General features: G+C 36.5%; 1 protein-coding gene across 5 annotated transcripts in view; it reads left to right on the forward strand.

Moving 5' to 3' along the window:
* The first annotated feature begins 171 nt into the window (after nt 1-171).
* LOC139976445 (uncharacterized) overlaps nt 172-21,580 on the forward strand; it is a 50,305-nt gene continuing 28,896 nt past the window's right edge. Inside the window, exons 1-2 of one of the 5 annotated variants that reach the window (XM_071985179.1) lie at nt 172-399; nt 15,546-15,842. In XM_071985179.1, the coding sequence (XP_071841280.1) occupies nt 15,699-15,842 (144 nt within the window). In that variant the 5' untranslated portion in view covers nt 172-399; nt 15,546-15,698. Of the gene's footprint in view, nt 400-9,488; nt 9,904-11,945; nt 12,098-15,545; nt 15,843-17,927; nt 18,081-20,467; nt 20,900-21,580 lie in introns of those variants that run through there. The other 4 variants (XM_071985178.1, XM_071985180.1, XM_071985176.1 and 1 more) reach the window with 4 other exon arrangements.

Genomic DNA, 21,580 nt, shown 5'->3' on the forward strand with positions numbered 1-21,580 from the left:
CTTTATTACAGATTTTACCACAAAAGCTATTTGAAATCGTAACAATTCAATATTTAGTCATATCTTAATTCATTGTTTATTGTGACTTAACGGTTTATCGACTCACCTTTCCTTTGAAAGAAACAGACAGTTATTATGACGTCACTTATAACGATCATTACATAGTGCATGCATGTTGTTGTTTGAAGTCGATCTCAACAGCGGTTTGTTTGAATTTCTCAGACACCCAAATCTTTGGACAAATCGAAGTAATCATTAGCTTCTTGTTCGTGAGAATTGACACCTTTTGAATAGAAATTCTGGAAGTAGACTATTATTCATTGTTCGAGCTGTTAATTGATAGCCTGAGGACAGACCCTCACTGAAGTGTTGACTGGTTTGTACCAGATGTAACTTCGGGTAAGTTAGGTCCCAAAGGCCAACCTACTGTACTTCAGTATTTGTACTTTGCACCGTATCATACTATGTATACTGAAGTAGGAGGTGGGGCATTAGCACACTTAGGGGTATCCAGGTCAACAATGACAGTGATACGGTGTTACACTAGTCTGACAATTTCAAAGTGAAAATGATCTAGGTACTTAGCAGAGATTTAATATGCAGCACATGACTTGGTGATGTCACTAGTCTGACACCAGTCTATTGCAGAGTACTGTACCTATGTAGATGTAGACCTAGGCCTATGTAGATGTAATGCCACCCTACTGGCTAACTTGCCATAGGCCTATTTAAAAATAGCTCTAATTACAATCTAGGCCTAGTACGTAGCACGAACCTCAACTTGCTTGGCCCAGACGTTTTTACCTGCATGAGCCTGATCACTAGCACAGGCTATCATAGAACTTAGAAGTCATATTAGAAGTAATATAGGCAATATGCTATCGTTAGCCTAAATGCAAAAGAAACTTTAGGCTCCATTGGTAGCCTAGCCTACCTGTATGGGCTGGTTTGGTTTCCAGAATTAAAAAAAAAGTATTGATGGTCAAGTCTGCCTTACTATTTAGTTAAAGCAAATGTGTAATTGTATGTAATCAGCACAGCCATACAGGCTAGCAAATTTTAGTAAACTGGTTTGACAGTTAGTACATTTAAAATCTGGTGAATGAACATTCATTGCTGATCGAATAGTTAGTCAGAAAAGATAAATTTTCCAGCTCAAAATGCATGTCCATGCTTGGGTTAACCTAATAAGGAATTTAGTAATATAAGGCCCTGCAAGTGCACCTGTCTTGCTCTTTATTTTATGTGTTCTATGCACGACATACATTGGGAGTCCCTGTTCAGTTTAGCTCTGAAGCAATGTGACGAAACATTAAATCAGTTGCCAAAAAATAATAAGTAATTTGAAGTATGTGTTTTCAAGAAAGAAAACAAATGTTTTAACCTTTGGGTTATTTGAATAAATGATACAAATAGTTTTGAAACCTGAATTATGTTTTCTTTATTCACATGGATTTTTCTCAACCTGGATGCCACTGTTACAGTACATACTTACTTTCAAATAAATTCTGTTGTTCTTGTCTGTCTTTGTAATTTAGTGTAGATATGAAAGTAAACCTTAAATTTACATTAAATATGGTCAAACACATGTACATCTGGATATCCCCAAGAAATGTCCTCTTTTTTCTATCTAAGAGGAACTTTTGGGTAGATTTATGAATTTAAAAACAAATGTCTGGATGTTTGGTGACTTCCAACAGTTGCAAAACATTCTCGATGGTGTTTTTGCCATCTGTCTACTCCAGTTTGAGCACAGACAGGCAAATACATCATAATAACAACTTCAAGTATTCTGATTATAAAATAAGGTATACTTCTTATAACTTCACATATGGTACTACTTTAGATACCCTTCAAAATACCACAAAAGGGAGGGGAAACCCCACAACTTAGAATTCTCACCAGAACTCTTTACCCTGGATATTATCAGCATGCAAAATACTCAAGCTCTTTGTACTGAACAGACTTCTGACATACGGTACACTGGATGCATAGAGTGATTACACAATGTGACAAACCGTTCTCCCGGTAACATGCACCCTACGCACGTGGCAAGGGCTCCTACTAACATATCCTGAAGCAGAAAATAGAACCTGTTAAATTCAACCAACTATATTTGCACAAGGAATACCTTACAAGCAGGCAAAAAATGTGTGGATTTGATTCTTGTACAGACAGAAAATTGTCAAATTTATCCAGTTCCTCTACTCCCCCAGCCATGCAGTCCAAATTTGCAAGTTCAGAGTCATATCATTCTAAATAAAACTTGAAGAAAACAATTATTGATGGTTTGTCTATTATGAGCTCTTTTTTTCTACAATTTTCAAAGACTGAGTTCTGCCCCCTATTCTCAATCAATGAATATTCCTAGTTATATTATCATGATATCTTTCCTTATCCTATCCAGTTAGTGAAACCCCATCGTGTCAAACAGGTGAGTTACACCTCCAAAATCACTGACATGTATGTTAAATGGGCAAGCTTATACACAAATTTACAAGCATGAACCACAGTTTAAGCACAAGTTGCAGAAATGCAGTTTTAGTACATTTACGTTAGACAAAATTCATAAACTGCTACATGAACGAAAACACCAAATTATTGGCAGTTCAAGGATCAGCTGTGACCTTTTACTTCTGTTGTTGTTTGTTACCTGTTTAATTTGAAAAGGAGTAGGCTTTAGTAGTGCTAAGCATTGCACATGACACCGCTGCTTATGTTTTTGGGCCTTTTCTTCTAGTAAAGAAAATTCCTGTTCGGTGATCGTGGAGGTGGGGTCTTATGAAAGCGCACAGGGTTCAAAATCAGTTATATGAACACTGAGCTCAGGGTCTGATCTGAAAATTTAAATGTTGCCCAAGTCAACTGTTGCTCAGTTATACCAGCCTACTAATGGAACTTTAATTTATTTATCAATTATATCAAGTTGGTTGAGGCTGAAGGAAAAAAAAAAATTAAAGGAGACACACTCCAACATCATTATTGGTCTATAGATGTAATAGAGATAAATGTCAAGAACATGTTATTTCATTTGGCATAAATCAGAGATTTAATGCTTCTTCACATGGCAAGTCTGAAGACTTGATCAAGTCTAAATATGACATCATCCAGCCACATGTGCTTCAATTTTTTAAAATTTATTTCAATGTTTATTTTTTATATTGGCGAAGGGTTTTGCAAATTAAATGATGAATCTCAAATATTGAAGCTGGTTACATGACCAGATGATGACATTGGTTTCAGGGCCAAAACAGTCAACATTCCACAAAAATGAAATATGAAAAATATGAAAAGAAAAACAAAGAGCTAGTAAACAGGTTTCTGGATCCTAGTTCAGGGTAAGGTTCAGGTTCAAACCTATTGCTCTTATGGCATACAAAACTGAAGTACCAGTAGTAATTAATAAAACAGAGGTATGATGACATATGATGGACACTAGAAAAAACAATGCTGTTTATCAAAGCTAGTGACCAGTTGGTGCGAAAGAAAAGATAAAATAGGTTATACTCGAAACCCAAAAAATTAGTATACATGTCACATGTCTATATAACTTGTTTTGGTATTGCTACTGACCATTGTCATGAATGAGCATAGTTTTTTGCATGTTTGAAAAGCTTGCAGACAATTATTTGATATAATTGTGAAAGGAAGTTTGTTCCAGATGTTGTAAAAATAGTTGTAAGCTAAAATTTACCATGCACAGTTTTATGGTGGATCACATGGAAAAGATCATTATTTTGCATACTAGTAGAGGGTTGAATATTTTTAGATAAATGGATAGCATCTGCTAACACACCAGGTAGCGTACCATTACAATGCTTGAATACAATCCCACCAAATGTAGGAATGATTACCTTGAATCTTAAAGACGTTATATTCAAGGTGTAACTGATTTGATCAATCTATTCTGTAAAATTTGTAGAGGATTTTAAGAAAGTAGTAGTACTAATGACATAACAGATTTTGAAAATGACAGCTCCCAGACATGACTTTCAAACTAGGATATCTCCCACATGGAACAAGATTTTTCTCAGCTGATTGGGGAGTTGTTCTTCATCTAGATCTCAGTCATATAAACCAAAGATGATGGTTGGGTTTTGTGTTCCCTTTAAGCTGCATCTGCATAATTATTGTTATTGCATATAGAAAATGCCTCCTTGAATTAATGCAGTACTCACACGTGTACATCCTTTTAATTGTTGTTGCTAATCTCTGCCAGCCAGCCAGCAATGATTGATCAACTCTTGCCAACAGTCTTTCCTGGGACTACATATCAAGACATATTACAAGACAGCTGTAAGGGATCAAAGTAAATCTCTCCCTGGGGAATTGAAACCTGATTAACAATTGGATTGTTAAGAAGGTAGAAACTGATCCCTTAAGGACAATTAGGACAACTTGTAAATACATGCTATCATTGTAATTGGAGACATCTGTTACTATCCTTCTTCTTACATTAAAGCTTACCAGTGTTTAAGTAGTGTAGTCCTGGGATGAGTCAGGGAGTCAACTCCCTTCTACTATACATATAAATATATAAAGCAGTACAAAAAGCTTGACATTGCTTGTCAGGATTAATCTGTATAATAATACAAAAATTGTGTACCTTAGGCATGGTGTTCAGTTACTAAAATAACATTTTCTGTGAGAGTGTGATTGAAATAAAGAAAATCTGTTATGACTAAGTTTGCTTCAAAGTTTAACAGATAAAAATGTGAAGGTGTACAGTAATTGTTATGAAAATATGTTTCATGATAGGAAGTAATCAACAGAAATGTCAGCCTTAAATGTATTAACATTGGTCTGCCAGTGCTGGTGTATTGGATTTTGGCATCTCTTCAGTAGGTTATGCCTTCCCCTTCTTGCCCCTTCTTCTTGCCCCTCTTCCTCCCCTCCAAAAGATTAAATGATAGGGAAAAAAATGACCAAAGAACAGAAATCACCAAGAGAATGAGTCAATTTATTTTGGGGTCAATTGTACGGTTCAAAGGTGGGTCGTATGGGGCAGGAGATAGGGAGGATGGGTGGGACTGGTTCAGCTTTCTGCTTTGGAGATTAGGTATTTTCCCCACATTTTGGGATGGGGTTTGAGTCCAGGGGACTGGTTGAGTTTTCTGCTTTGTAGGTAAGGTCTTTTATTATTGTTTTTTCTCACATTTTGTCTTCCTCTTTGGTTTCCCGAAAGCGAAAACTATGGAGTCACTTTTACCGACCTTGCAAAATTGTGAGGGGGACTGCGAATTGCAAAGTCGGCAACAACGATAGCCAGGATCGCAAAGTCGTGAAATTACTTTAACGGTTAGAATTTGTCCAATAAGGCAACATACAGAAATATTGTACTCAAAGCCCAAGACTTGGTTGGTACAAATCCTTTGGCCAGTGACAGCAGACCGTCATTTCTCAAAAAGGTTGCTACTACTTAAATCGTAGGGTCTGCAGTGTTTGTCAATGTTAGAAGAAACATTCAACAGGTAGAATAAAGTTATAAAAGGAACCTTAAACTTGTATTTGGCACTATTAAATTAGTAAATGTTGGTAATATTATCTAGCTAACATGTCTTTAAATGTTAAAATATGTCGTGTTTTATACAGAAATTGTTAACCCCCATCTACAATAGTCCATGTACCTGAAGCTTTGAAGGTTAGTCCATTATGTTGACAGGGGTGACGTAAGTTGGCTTTTAATAAATATGGAAATCTATAACGAAAACAACTGCTTGCCAGCAGAAGACATCTGAGGAACACATTTATTTTTATGTATTCTGAAATAAAGTTCTCATTCGATTACTGACAAAATATACATTAAATGCCACCTAAATGCATTACATGTAGAACCATTGTGACAAATCTTATGCGGTACAGGTAGGCCCCTTGCAATGTCATCTGCAAATTAATCAGGTCACACATCTGGAGTCATGCATACTCAGTTCTTCAATGAGTTGTATTGTAATACTAAAGAACTCACAAAATTATCGTCTATTTGTATAAATGTCAAATTGAGTCAATAAAAGAGATGAAAAAAAAAAAGTTTTTCAATATCATCCTAATTACCTATTGGGAAATATTTCATACCGTAGTTTTGATTCTTGTTATTTAGCTGTCTCATCATTCTCCTCAATGAGTTGTTTTTTAATATTCTGGCTATAGCGCACACTGTTTACCTCTTTGCATTATTCTTGATGTTACAGTAACAAACAGTAAAGTGCATTAAACCTGGAATACTTCCCTTTAAAATAAAACAACACAAACGAATCAATGAAATATATGTCAAGCACATGTCTATTTACTACCACTCCAAGATTTGAAGTAGCTTTTGTGCAAATATTCACCTTGACACTTCATCAACAACTCATCCTTTACTTCCCCTCTGACAGTTAAATGATCTCCTTTCGTTTCTTTTCTCCGCCTGGCTTTCAGTTGTCCTAAAGGAATATAATGATCCATTGTCCTCTTCAGGATTACAAGTTTTATTAAGTCTCTTATCCACATAGTTTGCTTTAGTTTGTCTTCTTTACAAAATCTGGTACATTCATATTGCTTCTTTGTTCAAATTATTTAATATGTGTTTCATGCTTGGAAGAGATTGTAACGTCCATGTTAAGTCTTAAATTATGCAGCACCAAGCAAGAGATTGTTCCGGTGGATCAAGAAATTAATTTTGAAGATGAATGGCATACATATGATCATGCACAAGGAGTTTGTGTATTGACGATGTAGCATCTGAAAATAAGTTTGCAATATAAATCAGGTATACAGAGAATCATAGCAGAATAATAGTACATCACTGTACTGCACACAATGACATGTAGGGCCTACTGTACATATCATTGTAGGCTACTTTAATTCAAACATTTAATACAGTTTATGAATAAAAAACATGTTTATAATTTTCAAGCAAAGATGGTGGATCTGTATAATACTTTTAATGTTAGTTTAAAAAAATGAACACAAAAATTTTTTAATTAAAAAAAAAAAAAAACAGATACAAAAGTCATACATAGACATATATATCTCATTGGTCTGTACAGTATACTATTAGTTTTGCGCATACATATCAAAATATAGTATAAGCTGAGATGTAAACTGCCTTGTCCAAGTTGGGTACACATTGAGCATATGTCACATTATCGTGCATTTTTACTAAAATTGTAAAATTTGAACTGAACTGTTGATTCCCTGGGAATTTCAAGAAATGGAAGACCTTTAGAGGTTTTTTTCGCAACTTGTTAAGACACTGGGGAAGGACTGCCCTACCATACTATTAGTATAGTATTGAGATTTATGTATGACTGAATGAGTTTATTGTAAGTATGCTTGTAACATAACTTCATAATGTTGGTTAGATGTTTTGTTCTACAAGGTAATGATATCCTTGTTTCACTGTGTTTTGTTTCTATGGAAAGTTCGAAACTTGAAAGATGCCATGAAGCATGAAATGTTCAGATCAGAACTATGTATAGCCTTTGTGACATTCAGATTTGAAATGGCCTTTTTTTATGGGCCATAATGAAGAATAAGAGATATGGCTATTAATAAAATTATTATTAATATATATGTATACTTTTTTTGCGGCATGAATTAAGTATGCCCTTAGCCAGGAAATTCAGTTGGAGGGGCACCAACAATTTAAGGTTGGGCATACTATAATCATGTTCTGCAACCCCTGGTCTCGCCATAAGGACTTGATGTTCATGAAAATATACTCAAATGTGGATGTAAATGTATTTGATCTTTGCACATACTAGGTTCCCCCTTGTGACAGAATGACAGTTGGTATCAGTCATGAGTACTCATAATAACAGCGAGTATTCCTCAGAGACAACAAAGTTTTTTTTCCAATCCTGTCTGGTTAAAAGAACCACTTTCTAACTCTCTACTGGTCATTAAGGTAGTAGCATCTGTTTGCTTCTGTGCTCTCCTCGTTTGGACTACATCAATAAACTGCGATTGTGTTTCAACCTCCATGAATTGAAATACAAACTAATGATTATGTAAGGTTTGTTGATTTTAAACCACTCACACCTGGGAACAGGAGTGAAAGCTTGTCTGTGGAAATGACTGTGAAAGTATTGCGTTGCTGTGAAGAATTGCATAAAATATATATTGGTAAAACACTTGTATTCTGGTACTGTAAATCACATCTTGAAGTATTCCTTTTGTTTGGAGGTTGGTTTGATTCAAGAGAGAAGGAAGGATAGTGGGCGGTTCGGTCCTTGATTGTTCTTTCCTCGGAGGACATGAAAACAAGACTTGAGATTACCATTGTTATGGTTGTAAGTACTTTAAATGTAAGAAGTCATAAAAATACAGAAGCTTGAACAATTACTATACTTTCTTAACTGCAACAAGGACTGGTGTTAAACTATCGTTACGATTAATATCATGCATCGTTCGATAGCAAATCATAAAGTAATTGCATGGCTTGAGACATTTCACTTTGTAACAATTAAAGGACTGAAATTCAATATCCTTATGTGTATCATTGTATTGTTATGTACAAAATCTTGTTTTATGTAAGGTACAGTAGATGAAGTAACAGGGTTTACATATGGGTGCCACGTTAATTGTAAGAAATTTCATCTTTTGCATCATTTTTTGTGTTCTTGTCAAGAGAATCAAGTAGAATGATGTGTCAGCGATGTTCTTAGCTAAGGCATGTATCATCAAAGAACAATACATTCATTGACTCACCATAAATGTGGTTCTGAATAGTCTTGTCTTGACAGCTGCATAAAAGTATGTTCATATCAGCCAACATTTGCACAACTTTAATAAATATTGAATTATAAGAGTTTCTGAGGCAAATACTGTCCCATCACCCCCCCCCTCCCCCCGCCCACAATGATATCTGGAAGTGTGGAAGTTCAGTTTGCTGTGTAAAAACATAATGAAACGGATGATCACGTGTAGCTCACAATCAGGTCACAGGTTTAAACCTCTAGTCTGGCTGTTTGTTCTGTCAAGATTTCTCATACATGGATATATATCACAAACAAGCCAGACACAAAAATCTAGTAACGCAATAATTGGTTTGTATAAGTTTGTGGTTAGAACCATAACCACACAAGGTGCAAAATGTTAGGACTTTGATTGCTCATCAGGCTCTTTGACAACTTTTTAAATTAGGCTAGTTCCCCTCTTCATCCAGATAGGATTTTAGGGATGTATTGGCATGTATTACAAGCCCCATTGAAAAATCAAGAGTGGCCAACTAGTTAATCCCCGCAGTAAAATGCTGTCTTTACATTTTCAAAGGCCCACGGAGCGTCATCCTAAACCCACACTACCGTAAAACTTCTTCAAATCCTTTTTACAATCAAATTAAACCTCCAACGAAGCGTTACTAAGCAACCGACGCGTAACCAACAGGGGTCCGCGTCGGTTACGCCTCCTTTTTGTTTATGAATTGCGACCTTTAACCCATGTGTATGAGTTTACTACACACTTTGCGTACAGCACGTTCGTAGCGGTGTACTGTGATTTCACAATGAAGCAACTTACATTTGTCGCCTTTCTGTGACGTCCGTTACTTCCCAGGTGCCTAGCATTTTTTTCATCTGGCGAAATATGAAAGCAGTTTTTGGTGGAAAGTTTGTTGCAGAAATTGTACAGTGGTTGAAATTTTAAGCATTTTTATGACTGCTTTTGAAAGCTAGTTTGCGGAACAGAATTGTTCACTCGTGGAATTCGCGTAGCCTACCAAACGTTGACTTAGTTGAACGACGTTGCTGGAATCACTAATTTTTGTACATGAGTGTATTCCACGATCTCACGCTGAGAAACAAATTTCGGCTAAATAAGATCAGTTTGTGACAGCGTGCTAGGGTCTTTATTGCTGTATTCTCTACGTGTGTAACCAAAGTCATGTCTGAAAAAGAAGAAAGTTTAGAACAAGTTATCCAGGTAAGCAACAGTCTCATGCAGAACGGTAAAGTGTTTTTAGTGTCACCTAAGCAAGTGTGAATCCACCAACGTTATACTTAGCATAGCCTAACGTAGGGTTACCGAGTACAAATATCAACCTGTCTATAATGTTTAGGCCTACGACCATTACGTTTTAAAAGAGGACCGTCTTTAATAAGTAAGTTGACAACACGGACATTTTTCTCTACAAAGTTATGTTGCCTAAATACTGCAACTAAAATGACTGTAAAAACGTAACAAGTCATATCTTGGTTTAAATGTTGGGCCTATGCATAAACCCTCTGGTATAGTCTATAACTGTCCTAGGCCTAGGCTAAAGTTTTACAGTTTTACAATGTAAAGCTTATGTAGAGAAAATATTACTAACATTGCTTGGTCAAAAGTAAAGTTTACAAGTTTTCTTGTAAACGATGACAATTTATTGAGCATTGAGGTTAATTATTGACCATTGCTCGTCGCAGTCATATTTATTGCAGTAATTTTTATAAAGGTTGATGACATATTTATAGATGATGTATCACTGGGTCGTTCACTGGGTCGTTTAGTATAACATGTCAAGTGGAGCTTTAATATTATTTATTTGAATTAGATGTCACAGAGGACTTCTCTTTCTGTATACTTGCTCCACTATAAGCACTGTGTTCCATTCTATGTAGCAACATAGATTTTAGTCAAGCAGATTAAAAAGTTCAAAGTGCAAACACCTAAAACCATAGGGGGAATATGCTTGTAAATTTTAAAGAACACAAATATAACAGTTTTGCTTTCAACATCCATATACAAATTTCTTGCAAAGATACTAATTTGTTTCAGAAATATATATTTTTTTTGTAGAATACTGTTGACCAGATTAAAATCCAGGTGCCATGGAAATGTATCACATTTGTAGTCAGCACTCTTTTGCTGTGAGTTGCAATATTGTAGTTGAAGCCATGGAGGGGTCCATTCATGCTAAAATGTACCAAAATTTGTGTTAACAAAATGTGAAAACTAAGAGGCATTTTGAAGGTTTTAAGAGAATTTTTCAACCAAATACAGTGCTACTGTATGTTAACTATCAAAATATAATTGATTGTCACAATCAAATGCTAAATTATCCCTGACTGAGTAAGGTCTATTAGATGGTCTTTAAGGAAGGGCCAGAGGCAAATGAAAGGTTCTGGGTTGTGTGGCCCTGGGGTCATCAAAGCAGATGCTAGTGTGGGGCAGGGGGATGGTTTTGGAACCCTCCCCAGGATATGAAATTAAAAGTTAAGACATCAAACCTAGTGCATTCAGGGGCATATTTAGATATATTAGGTATAAATGCAAGGTTGTGCTTTTTAAAAAAAAAAAAATTGTGAGGTTGAAAAAGGAGCCCTGGTTGTACCTGTAGAAGCAGTCTTATTCTTGCTTGGCTGAAAATATTAGACCCCCCAACTGAACCATTCCCCAAGACTGAGGGTGGGTGGGGGGTGGGGGAGTTGACTGGCTATCCTTTGTGCATACCATTGGACTACATTTAAGTAAAAGTGAAACTAGTAGCTGTGGAAATCAGAGCGAAAGCAAACTGATTAAAGGAACATTATGAACTTGAAATTGTAGATCTAAATTAGTGTATTCTTAGTCAATACTGTACGTCAACCTTGATGACAATCTGTATTGATAGTTATTAGCCTTTATTACATACATCCTGTATAAATAAGATTTACACAGTAGTGTAGGTATATCCTACTGTTATATCATTCAAAGTTGGACATACATCAAGTGAATATACTTAAAACTAAAAGTAGTAAGACTTACTTATTTATGCATGATTGATGAGATTAAAATATGATACATTTGTCTATATCCACATTTCTCAACATGAATAAATTGTTATTACAGTAAAGAAGTTTTAAATATCACTGAGTTTCTTTACAGTACAATGTTTTAATCAGACAGTGTACATGGTAGATCTGTCTCTCTGTTTAAAGCAGGTTTCTTTTTAATCAGAATTTGTCAGTCTACCGGTCGTTTCCTGCCTAGCCTTGAAAGCCAGGATACGCTCGTTTCCTGTTCACTGGGTGTATGCATAGTCCTAAAATGTTAATGAAACTGACACGTGTAGAAAGTGGCTACCTTTTTGTTAAAATTTGAATTATCTTACCTGGATTTTACCTTTTACAGAGCAGAGGAGTCATTATAGACAAAGGTATTGTGTAGTACTGTAAGGAGGACATTCACATATACAGTTTTTTAATTGTCTTTTCATTAACTCTGTACTGTACATACCATAGTGTGTACTGTAGTTTATTCTTGATCACAAGATGTTTAGCTATATATATCTATAGGCTCATTAGTGTTACATTGCACATTGTAGGAACTATTGTAGACTTAATTCTAAAGGCTTACTACAGTACTGTATAAATGTAAAAACTAAATTAGGTAATGAACACAAAAAGGATGGAAAGTTGATCTGTGTATTGTATAGCATTCAGGAAATAATTTCATCTTCATTTTTTTTTTTTTTTTTTTTTTTTTTTGGTAGCAATTTTTAAAAAGCTCTTAATTCTGTCTCTTATAAAATACTATGGTTCACTGCATGTGGACAAAAAAAATGATGTTCATGTACATCTGTCCACTTGGCCTTTAGCATCGTAGTTTGGGATGTAGTACGGGATAAATGATTCCCGGAAAATAAAATCTTCAAATCAGCTTTAAAAGTGCTCTTTAATACTGACTCAGGTAATTTTAAAGTGAGAAAATAGGGAAGTTAATTTTTTATATTCCTGACATAATGTTACTGAACTTGGCTTCACAATACTGGAGCATTGATGTGATTTTAATGTACAACTTTTCCCAATTATGTTAACATTCAGTTCCAGACAGTATTTAGTACCAAAAATATTAATGTTTAGTGCACATCGCTTTGAGAGCTGTTCAGTTAATTCTGTTGTCTATAGGAAAAGGGAGATACCCATGCCACTAATATTGCATGATTATCACATAGACTGTAATATTGTTTCCTTTGGAACGTAATAAGAACTTAATTTGTTGCAAGCACAAAAACGGTAAAGTATTGTAATTTAATTTTGCAACAGTAAGTTAATGCAATTCACAAACATGCTATAATTTTAAAGCAGCTGTTTTTCATTTCATCTGCAATTTTAATTTTTTTTACCGAACCAACACAGTATAACTGATAATGCAAATTGATCAATCTTCAAACGAACACGCCCTGCTCAAGGTCGATTGTATTCATCAAAAATATGAAGATTATTGAGTGAGTAATTGATGAATTGTAATCCTCTTCGAAGCATTTAGCCACCCATTCTCTTTTCAAACTAGTATTAGTCACAGCTAGCAAATAAAAATTTCCAAAGATTCAACTTTTCCTCTCCAATGTTTGAAACGATTTAATTGACGAGTCATGGGAATGATCTACTGTACACAGTGTTGGAGTTTGGTATTGAATAGCATAGAAAACTGTAATAATCAGCAAAACATTTTACCGCATTTTACTTGCACTGTATTGGACATGAGTAAAGCAAGTCTCTTAGGAAAATCTATGGGGTAAATTTTTTGTTCTGTACTCGCTTGGCAATCATTTGAACAACTACAACCAATTCTTGTAAGTACATGTGATTTCTGTCCTTTTTTCATCTACGACAAATTTAAGCTCTTAGGATCACTTGTTACTAAAACAAAAAGTACTCCTACAATGTTGCTCTTTTCACACCTGTCTGGTGTATTTGATTTTGCCATCAAACACAAGTAAGTACATAATGAGATTACCTTCCCTATGAATTGTGAGTGGCTTTTTCAACAATGTTAAAGTGGCTGTATTCTATCTAGAAATCTCTCAATTCAACACTTTGGCACGTATAGTTTTCAATCAATTCATTACTGACTGACTTAAAGGGACATACAGAGTCATTGATTGTGACTACCAATATTCATTGTAGACTGCCTGCCTTTCTTATGGATGGCACCATGAAAAACTTCTGATACAAACCTTGTCACAACATCAATATTGTGTAAGCAGATGCATTTCAAAACTGTTAGATATTGTTTATAACTGGAGGGATTGTCTTTGGGACAGGTTATCATTGACCAGGGGTAATATAAAGTCTTAAAGCGCTTTGAGACCTATCACTGGTGTAAAGCGCTATATAAAAATCAAATATTATTATATTATAACTCTTTTGTGTATGATACTTTTTGACCAGCTTTCAAATACTTCTCCATTGTCCCTTTAAGGAAACCTCCTCCCTTCCTGTCAACTACAGTACCCCCCCCCCCTTTTCTTCAACCTACAACATGGTAGCATTAAGTTTGCAGTTTGTTAAATGTAGCATCTCAATCCTGCAGAAATTTTGCTGCAAAATGGATATAAGTGCTTGTTCCCTTTAAAGTTAGACATCACAGACTGCAGCGTGGTTAGTGGAAAGGCAAATATATCCACAAAAAGTGATAGAATCTGCAATGTTCAAAGCATTGCTGCTTGAGCCTTTTTGGCCTTGTACAAATAGCACATTTTTGTGTTGTCCTAGTACCTCTTCAGCAATCTGGGCACATTGTTTGTTCTTCTTACTGTTGACTAAAGTCTTGGCGTCTGTTTGCAGATCAAGCTGAATATTTGTGTTGACTTCTGCCGTCAGTCTTTTTTTTTTGCTCGGTTTGCGTGTGTTGTGTTGCGGTACTGCAATGGATGAGGCACTAACTGATCATTAACAACGCCCTTATGGTAACCATGGCAATGAAAAGTGCTGTTGGTTGTGAGTTATAGTGTTACATTACTGAATGAAATAAGAGCTAGTCATTCTAATTAAGTGATGCTATCAATATTTGAAAGAATTCTTTTTCTTTAACGGGGTACAGTATGTATTATAAGAGAGTGAATGAAGAATTGAACCCTGACTGGCTGACACCGATATTTGTAATAGGAAATGGAGTCTGGTTGCAACATTCTTTGGTATGCTCTGGTTCACAAGTATTCTAAATCTCTTAGTGTATGAGATTTTAACATTGCAGTGGGCTAGTGAAGAAATCATCCATCTAAGTTTATATGGGGAAATGAAATTTAAGCAAACTAATCTATATTCTGTGAAGTACTGATCTTGCAAGGATCTATTCGGTGTGATGTCCTTTTGCCCTTTTCTCATTTGGTCCCTTGTTACAGTTAGTTTGGTCCTTACTTGGCACAATGGACCAAACCAAGCTACGTAATATGAATCGTCATATATCCTCATATGAACGTGAAATCCTTTGGTCTCCTGATGTTGGGCAATCCCTTCGGTATAGTGTACATTTGCGTGGTATATTATATCATTTTGATTAAATGCATAAATGGAGATGAGAGGGGATGGGGGGGGGGTTGGGCTGGGGAAAGAGTGGGAAGTGGTATCACGTGGCTAGACCACTGTGTGGGTGCACGACATAAATTGACTATAAAGAGGTCATGTGATCTGGATCTGGAGATGTGATCTGGAGATAAACTAAAACCAGGGTTACATTATAAGTGTTCCATAAGTCGTTGCGACAAGTCTCAAGCCACAAAATAATGCAGCACAAGGTGAATTTGCCGACTCAGGTCCCCAACCTTGGGTAACATGTATCATTCAACATTCTTACGCTGAGTATTTTATTTACTTTGACAGAAATTAGAAGACACTGTCCTTTCTAACAAAGACAATGAAGAACTGCCTGCACTGAGAGGTGAAGGGGACTCGACCACCAAAGTACCCGCGAGGCTCCGCGAGATTCTGACCAAAAACTTCCCGGAGGAGAACGGTCACGAGACAGAAGAGGACATGGCGCTGTCCCAGAGCTTGTCCTCGGTTCAAGAGGAGAATAGGATGCTCTCGAGTGAGCTGAGCAGAGTGGAGGACCTCCTGGCAGCAAGCAGGGCCGACAGGGATGAACTGGCCATTAAATACCAGGCCATTGCGGACAGAGTGAGTAGAAACTCATACCTCTTCCTCACTCCCCTCCCTCCTCCATCTCCCTCATCTCTCCTGTCCCTTCCCTCTCCTCAGACTCTGTCCCCTCCCTCACCCATCCCTCCATTTCCCTCATCTGTCCTCTCCCTCCCCTCCCGCCTTCATCTCCCTCATCTCTCCTGTTCCTACCCTCTCCTCAGACTCTGTCCCCTCCCTCACCCATCCCTCCATTTCCCTCATCTGTCCCTCCACCTCAGTCCCCCTCCCATCTTCCCCTCCCTCATTTCCCTCTCCACTAAAAGTTATTCAGGTATTAAAATGCCAATTAGTGTAGGCACTGAGCTTTTTCTGAAATAGCTCCATGTTCTTGGCAAGGGAGTGTGTCAGAGATTTTACTGTGGTGCTGCCTCAGCGAACTGTCGAGATCCAGACCCTAGTGAAAACATAGGTAACTTTGTAAATATGCCTTATTCTGTTACAACTGATGCAAGAGTGTAAGGTTGTAAGAAGACAGCCTGTAAAATCATTTGCTTGTAAAATGTCCAAATTCTGGTAAGTTTTGGAAATTTTGCCAGGAACTTGGCAGTGCCATTTACAACGAGGGAGTGTTAACATATGGATCAGGAAAATTTAAAAAGTATTTTGTCAAAGTGATTTACATTAAGAGGTTATTTCTTATCTAGTTATACAGTCTGACTGTCTGAGTGTAACTATCAATGTCTAATTGCCCCCTCATTACCCTCAATCTTTAGCAATCGTCTTCTGTTACAGTTACAGTACTGTAAATTTAAGATCCACTTTCAGCCTTGTGTGGAGTGAGCCGATTGTGCTAAAATCCATTTTCAGTTTTCGCTCGTTTTGAATTATTGTTCAATATGACAGATCTTTCCAGACAGAAAACAGATGGATTGCCTTTGGATGCCAGTTTGTACTTGAAAAAAGACACATTCTTACAGTGTGAACCCTCTGCTTTACATTTTGTGATTCTTGCTTCTAACTATTTCATTGCTGCCTTCATCAACTGGTCAATTGATATTCTACTGTTCTGCCTATTTGAGAGTACTCTTGTTTCATACTATTAGTAACTGATTACCAGTATAGCCATTTCTCAGAACAATAGAGGATGAAATTGATCAAGTTGCCAGTTATTCTCCTTTGATAACAGCTCCCTTGTTTACTCTTAAAGACAAATTTAAAAGAAAATCTATAAATCCATTTCCTGTTTTGTCACCATTCCTTTTCATTCAATTGGATTAACCTTAGTGACCGACACGCTTCTATCCCTTAAGTAGCAATCTCGTATTGTACTCCGCACCTTCTCCAGCTGGGAAGCTTCAAGGGTATATCCTTGGCTAATTGTATGCAACCCTTTTAAATAACAATGGAAGCTGCTCCAAAGATTTCGCCTGTGACAGACTATTTATATCACCAGCTCATCCCTATGAGACGAGGACGGCATCGTGATGGGAATACAATACATGAGGTCCCTGGATCGGGCATTGGCATTGAAAGAACAAAGGAGACATGATAAAAATCCAGCAACAATTCACAATAATATGAAGAACATGATTAATTTTACATTCCAAAACAGTACATGAGAGGATGATGAGAGCGTGACATAAATTTTTAATCATTTGATGCCGGTGTATCAGACAGTTGGACAAAGTTCTGTTGAAGATGTCAAAGCTGATATTCTATTTCACCGCTCGAGAAGACCCATCGTAAACAGTTTTTGTATCAATCCCTTTCAAGTTCTGCAGTGAAAACCAGCACAGCGCTCAATTTGTCACTCTATTGTCATGTAAATTAGCAAGTCTCCTCTCCCCAGTGGCGTCTTCCTTTTCAATGGTCGCGGTGTGAATGGAGTAGCAACTTCACAACATCAATTACATGTATTGAGGATGCCTCTTAAGTCTGGAGAAAAATCAATAAATCTCTTTTTACTTCTTCTTTGCATCATGGACCAGAAGAGGAGGAGTGATGCTCCTCTGTGTATGAATTCAAATGTTTGTTAATATTCAAACTTCATCGTAACACTCTGTAATCTGACAGACTCTTACTCATTCAGTGTATATATATATCTTTTAATTAGGAAGTGAAGACATTTTTTGTTTGTTGAAGATTAGAAAGTGATTTCAAGGGAGAGTTTTTGATAACATTTTCTGTAAGAGGATGGAGAGTGGAGAAGATGAAGATGTTTTCTCGGAGGATCAGTCGCAGAACGGTGGATATGTGAAATCTAGGGTGCAACAAGCAAGTAGCACAGTTTATGTTTGTGTTCTTTGCACTTATTCCATTTTCTCAGTTTTCCTTAATTTTGCAAAAAGTTTTGCACTTTTTGGAAAATTGTCTCTTTTGCTCCTTTTCTTCCCTGTTTGCATTAACTGATGTGTGATTGTGTCTCAGTCTGTATTCTGTGTATATCTAGTGTATTCAGTTCATTAGTAAATCATTTGTAGTTCTATATTATGTACAGTAAAACTCACTGGAAAGACTTTTTGTATTCAGTTTAAGAGGCATTCTGTGTTGAAATTAAATAAATAGTTTGAAGTTGAATCATAAGCACTGCACAATCATTGGTGCTGAGCATTCGGTATTACTGTAAGGGGAATTTAAGTCCACTGTGTCAGTGAGGCATTGATTTTGGGCTAAATAGCTTTTAAGATGATGTGCATGTTTACTACTGAGGTGGCTGCCTTATACTTTATGTACTACATGGCCCTCCTCACATTCCAGATTTGCAATAAATCAAGGCCCAGCCTTGAAAATTTTGGGGAAAATTATATGATCAGCTAAGTACTAGGTATAAGTTTAATATTTGCAGATTTAATTTTTACACTGCTATTTAATTTGTACGTTGCTACTATAAGTGATTCTGTTGGTTTCATTGTGTGATGTTTGTGATACACACCAGCTCAGATATTTTATATTGTCATTGGTCAATATGAAGAAAGCTTTATTGCAAGGAAAAGGGAAAAATGAGAAAATAAAGTGTACTTTATTTGATTTTGAAGGCAAAATAGCAACAAAACAAGATTAGAGAAATTGTTATAGATTTAGTTTAAGACTGTTTCTAAGCATACTATAAAGATTAAATAGATGATTTGAAATGGGATAAAAGTTGTGTATAATGTGGTCATGTGTACACAGTTTTGCTGTTCTATTTTGTAGTTCATTGGCTCTACTGTACATCCAGTGGCACTGAAGATAGCAAATTGAATTTACCGTCCTATAAAAGTTTCCTCTCCAGGCCCTAAAGTCTGTTAAATTTATTGGTCAGGGAGGCTGAGAAAGTTTTTCATGTGTCATTAAGCATTGGAAAGGGGTAAAAGTTGTCGATAAATGGTCGTTTGTACTGTATACTGTACAAGTTGGGTGTTCTTGTCAAATGTAGTTCATTGGCTACCTACCTCCAGTGGCACTTAAGATAGCAACTTAAATGGACCATCCTATAAAAGTCTCCTTCCTTACATATTATCCTTTCCTACATATTATCCTTTCTTACATATTATCCTTTCTTACATATTATCCTTTCTACATATTACCAGTCGGGAGATCAAAAATTGTTCATTTATCATTCACAATTTAATCATTTAGCAAACAATAGGCTTAACTGTTGAAAATTACATTATGTCTGTGTGTGTCTCTGATTGTTGTTTCTTGAAACTTTGAACTCCTTTTAACTTTCTGTGTCTTTCCTCTTCTCAATAGATGTTGCATATATTCTTTGTTGACCTTTGACCTGTCCGTTCAAGGTCATGCAGAGTACCATATTCTGCACCAGACTACCATGGCTTTGCAAATTGCTTTTTTTTGGCGGTGAATTAAATTTCATAGCTGCGTCCAAGAAAGATGTGCAGGAATAATTTAGCGTTCACATATTTGTTTAGCAGTTTTGGAGGTTCTGAATTTCTGAGGTTCTGAGGTTCTATTCCTGAGGTTCTGAGGTTCTATTAATATTAAACGCTATGGTTTCTGATATCCATGCACAGAAGCTCTCTTTTCACAACTGTCACTCTGTATTTATAAACTCATTAACCTTGACCTTCACTAGTCATCTGTCTATAATCCATTCATTGCTTTGATAGGAAATGTACAATTGGGAAGTAGATGTTTTTAATAGTCAATGCTGGTGAAACTGTATGGCCATTTCTGCCCCCCCTTTCCTCCCCTTCCCTTAAACCTCTTCCCAATCCATCACTTGTACACCATGGATTGTAATTCTCACTGTATTACATCAAAATGATACATTGTTATACTGGGATAAACAATGGGGTTATCTTTGCGACTACCACATACTTTATCCCATGATCCTCCACCATCCTGGGTTTTGCCGGGCTGTATCCCTGTGTTTAATCTATGGGGGAGCCTAAGGCTATATGGCCAACCATGGTTCACAACTTCACATACAATAGACCCTTGAATCGTTCGCTCTTTTTCTGATCGCTCTTTGGAACCTGGAGCATTTCTTCGAGTCGGTCACTCTTTCTTGTGTGTCTTTATATTCTTCATGTGCACTCACCTGAACTTTGACATTTTAATATAACATTTGCACCAACACACGTACACAAACCTGTGCTACTTGCTGTTAGCGATGGTGGGTTCAATGAGAGCGAACAATGTATCTATATACCTCACAGTGGGAGGACGCAATCAGCTTGAATAGAGGAGTCTCTCGCTCGCTGGACGACTACAACTCGGAGATCAACCATTTCATCCGGAGAGGAGAGAGACGGTACTCAGACATGACCACCGGGATCAGTCCAACTCACTCTCGTAACGGTTCAGCCTCTCCAAGGAGGTTCTCTGAACCAGTCGTGACACTAGATCCCGCACCGGTTACGAACTCGATGCCGAGTGAACTAGAACCTCATTTTGAAGAAGATGAAGAAGAAGAACAGGAGGAAGATGAAGATGAGGAAGAAGAAGAAGAGATTGAAACTCAAGCTACCAATCATCATTCTGAGAGATATTTTTTAGAGGGCGAAAATGGCATCAATGGAGATGAATCTTTTTATTTAAACAATGAAGGAGCCCTGGAAGTAGAAGCTAAATCATGCGAAACAAAAGAGGTGGTGTGCCCTTGATTTTACTTCACTTTTATAAAAGAAATTCATGGCATGGAAGTTAATTTTTCGACCTACATAGACTATGTTACCTGCTTTGTTGTGGGACTACACATCATTGATGGCAAGATTCTGTTTCATCTGTTTTCCTCTAAGTACTACAAGGCTTACAAGCTGCAGTTACATGTAATATTATGAGACCTGGTTATTGCTATGCCCTGGGTCGATAAAAAATTTACTTATTTAGGGTTATCTCCACAAAAGTAGTTAAAAAAATGAGTACAATGGCAAATGAGTAGAATTGAACATTATTACGAAAAAAGTAGACCATGTTTAATCAATGGATGTGATCGACAGAATCTATCTCCTTTACTTAAAGCTGAAGTTTAGCGCTAGCATAAAAATACTTAAACTATTTTTATTTTTTATTCCCGCAAACATGAAGTTTTTATTGACTTTAGCACACAGCGTGTCTTCTTGTAAAACAGGTTAGCTGTATGATGGAACAAATAAACAATATCTGACCAAACTTTTGTGCGAAAAAATATCAATCCTGATTTCATTGACGTCACTGCATTGTTTGCAGGGATAGAAACACCATTGCTGGGATGTGAAGAAAAAAATGTGAAAAAAAAAACTCGTCTGCAAATATTGATTCTTTGCAGTTGGTGTTTTGTTTTTAAAAAG

The sequence above is a fragment of the Apostichopus japonicus genome, chromosome 11 (assembly GCF_037975245.1).
Source record: "Apostichopus japonicus isolate 1M-3 chromosome 11, ASM3797524v1, whole genome shotgun sequence".
NCBI lineage: Eukaryota > Metazoa > Echinodermata > Holothuroidea > Aspidochirotida > Stichopodidae > Apostichopus > Apostichopus japonicus.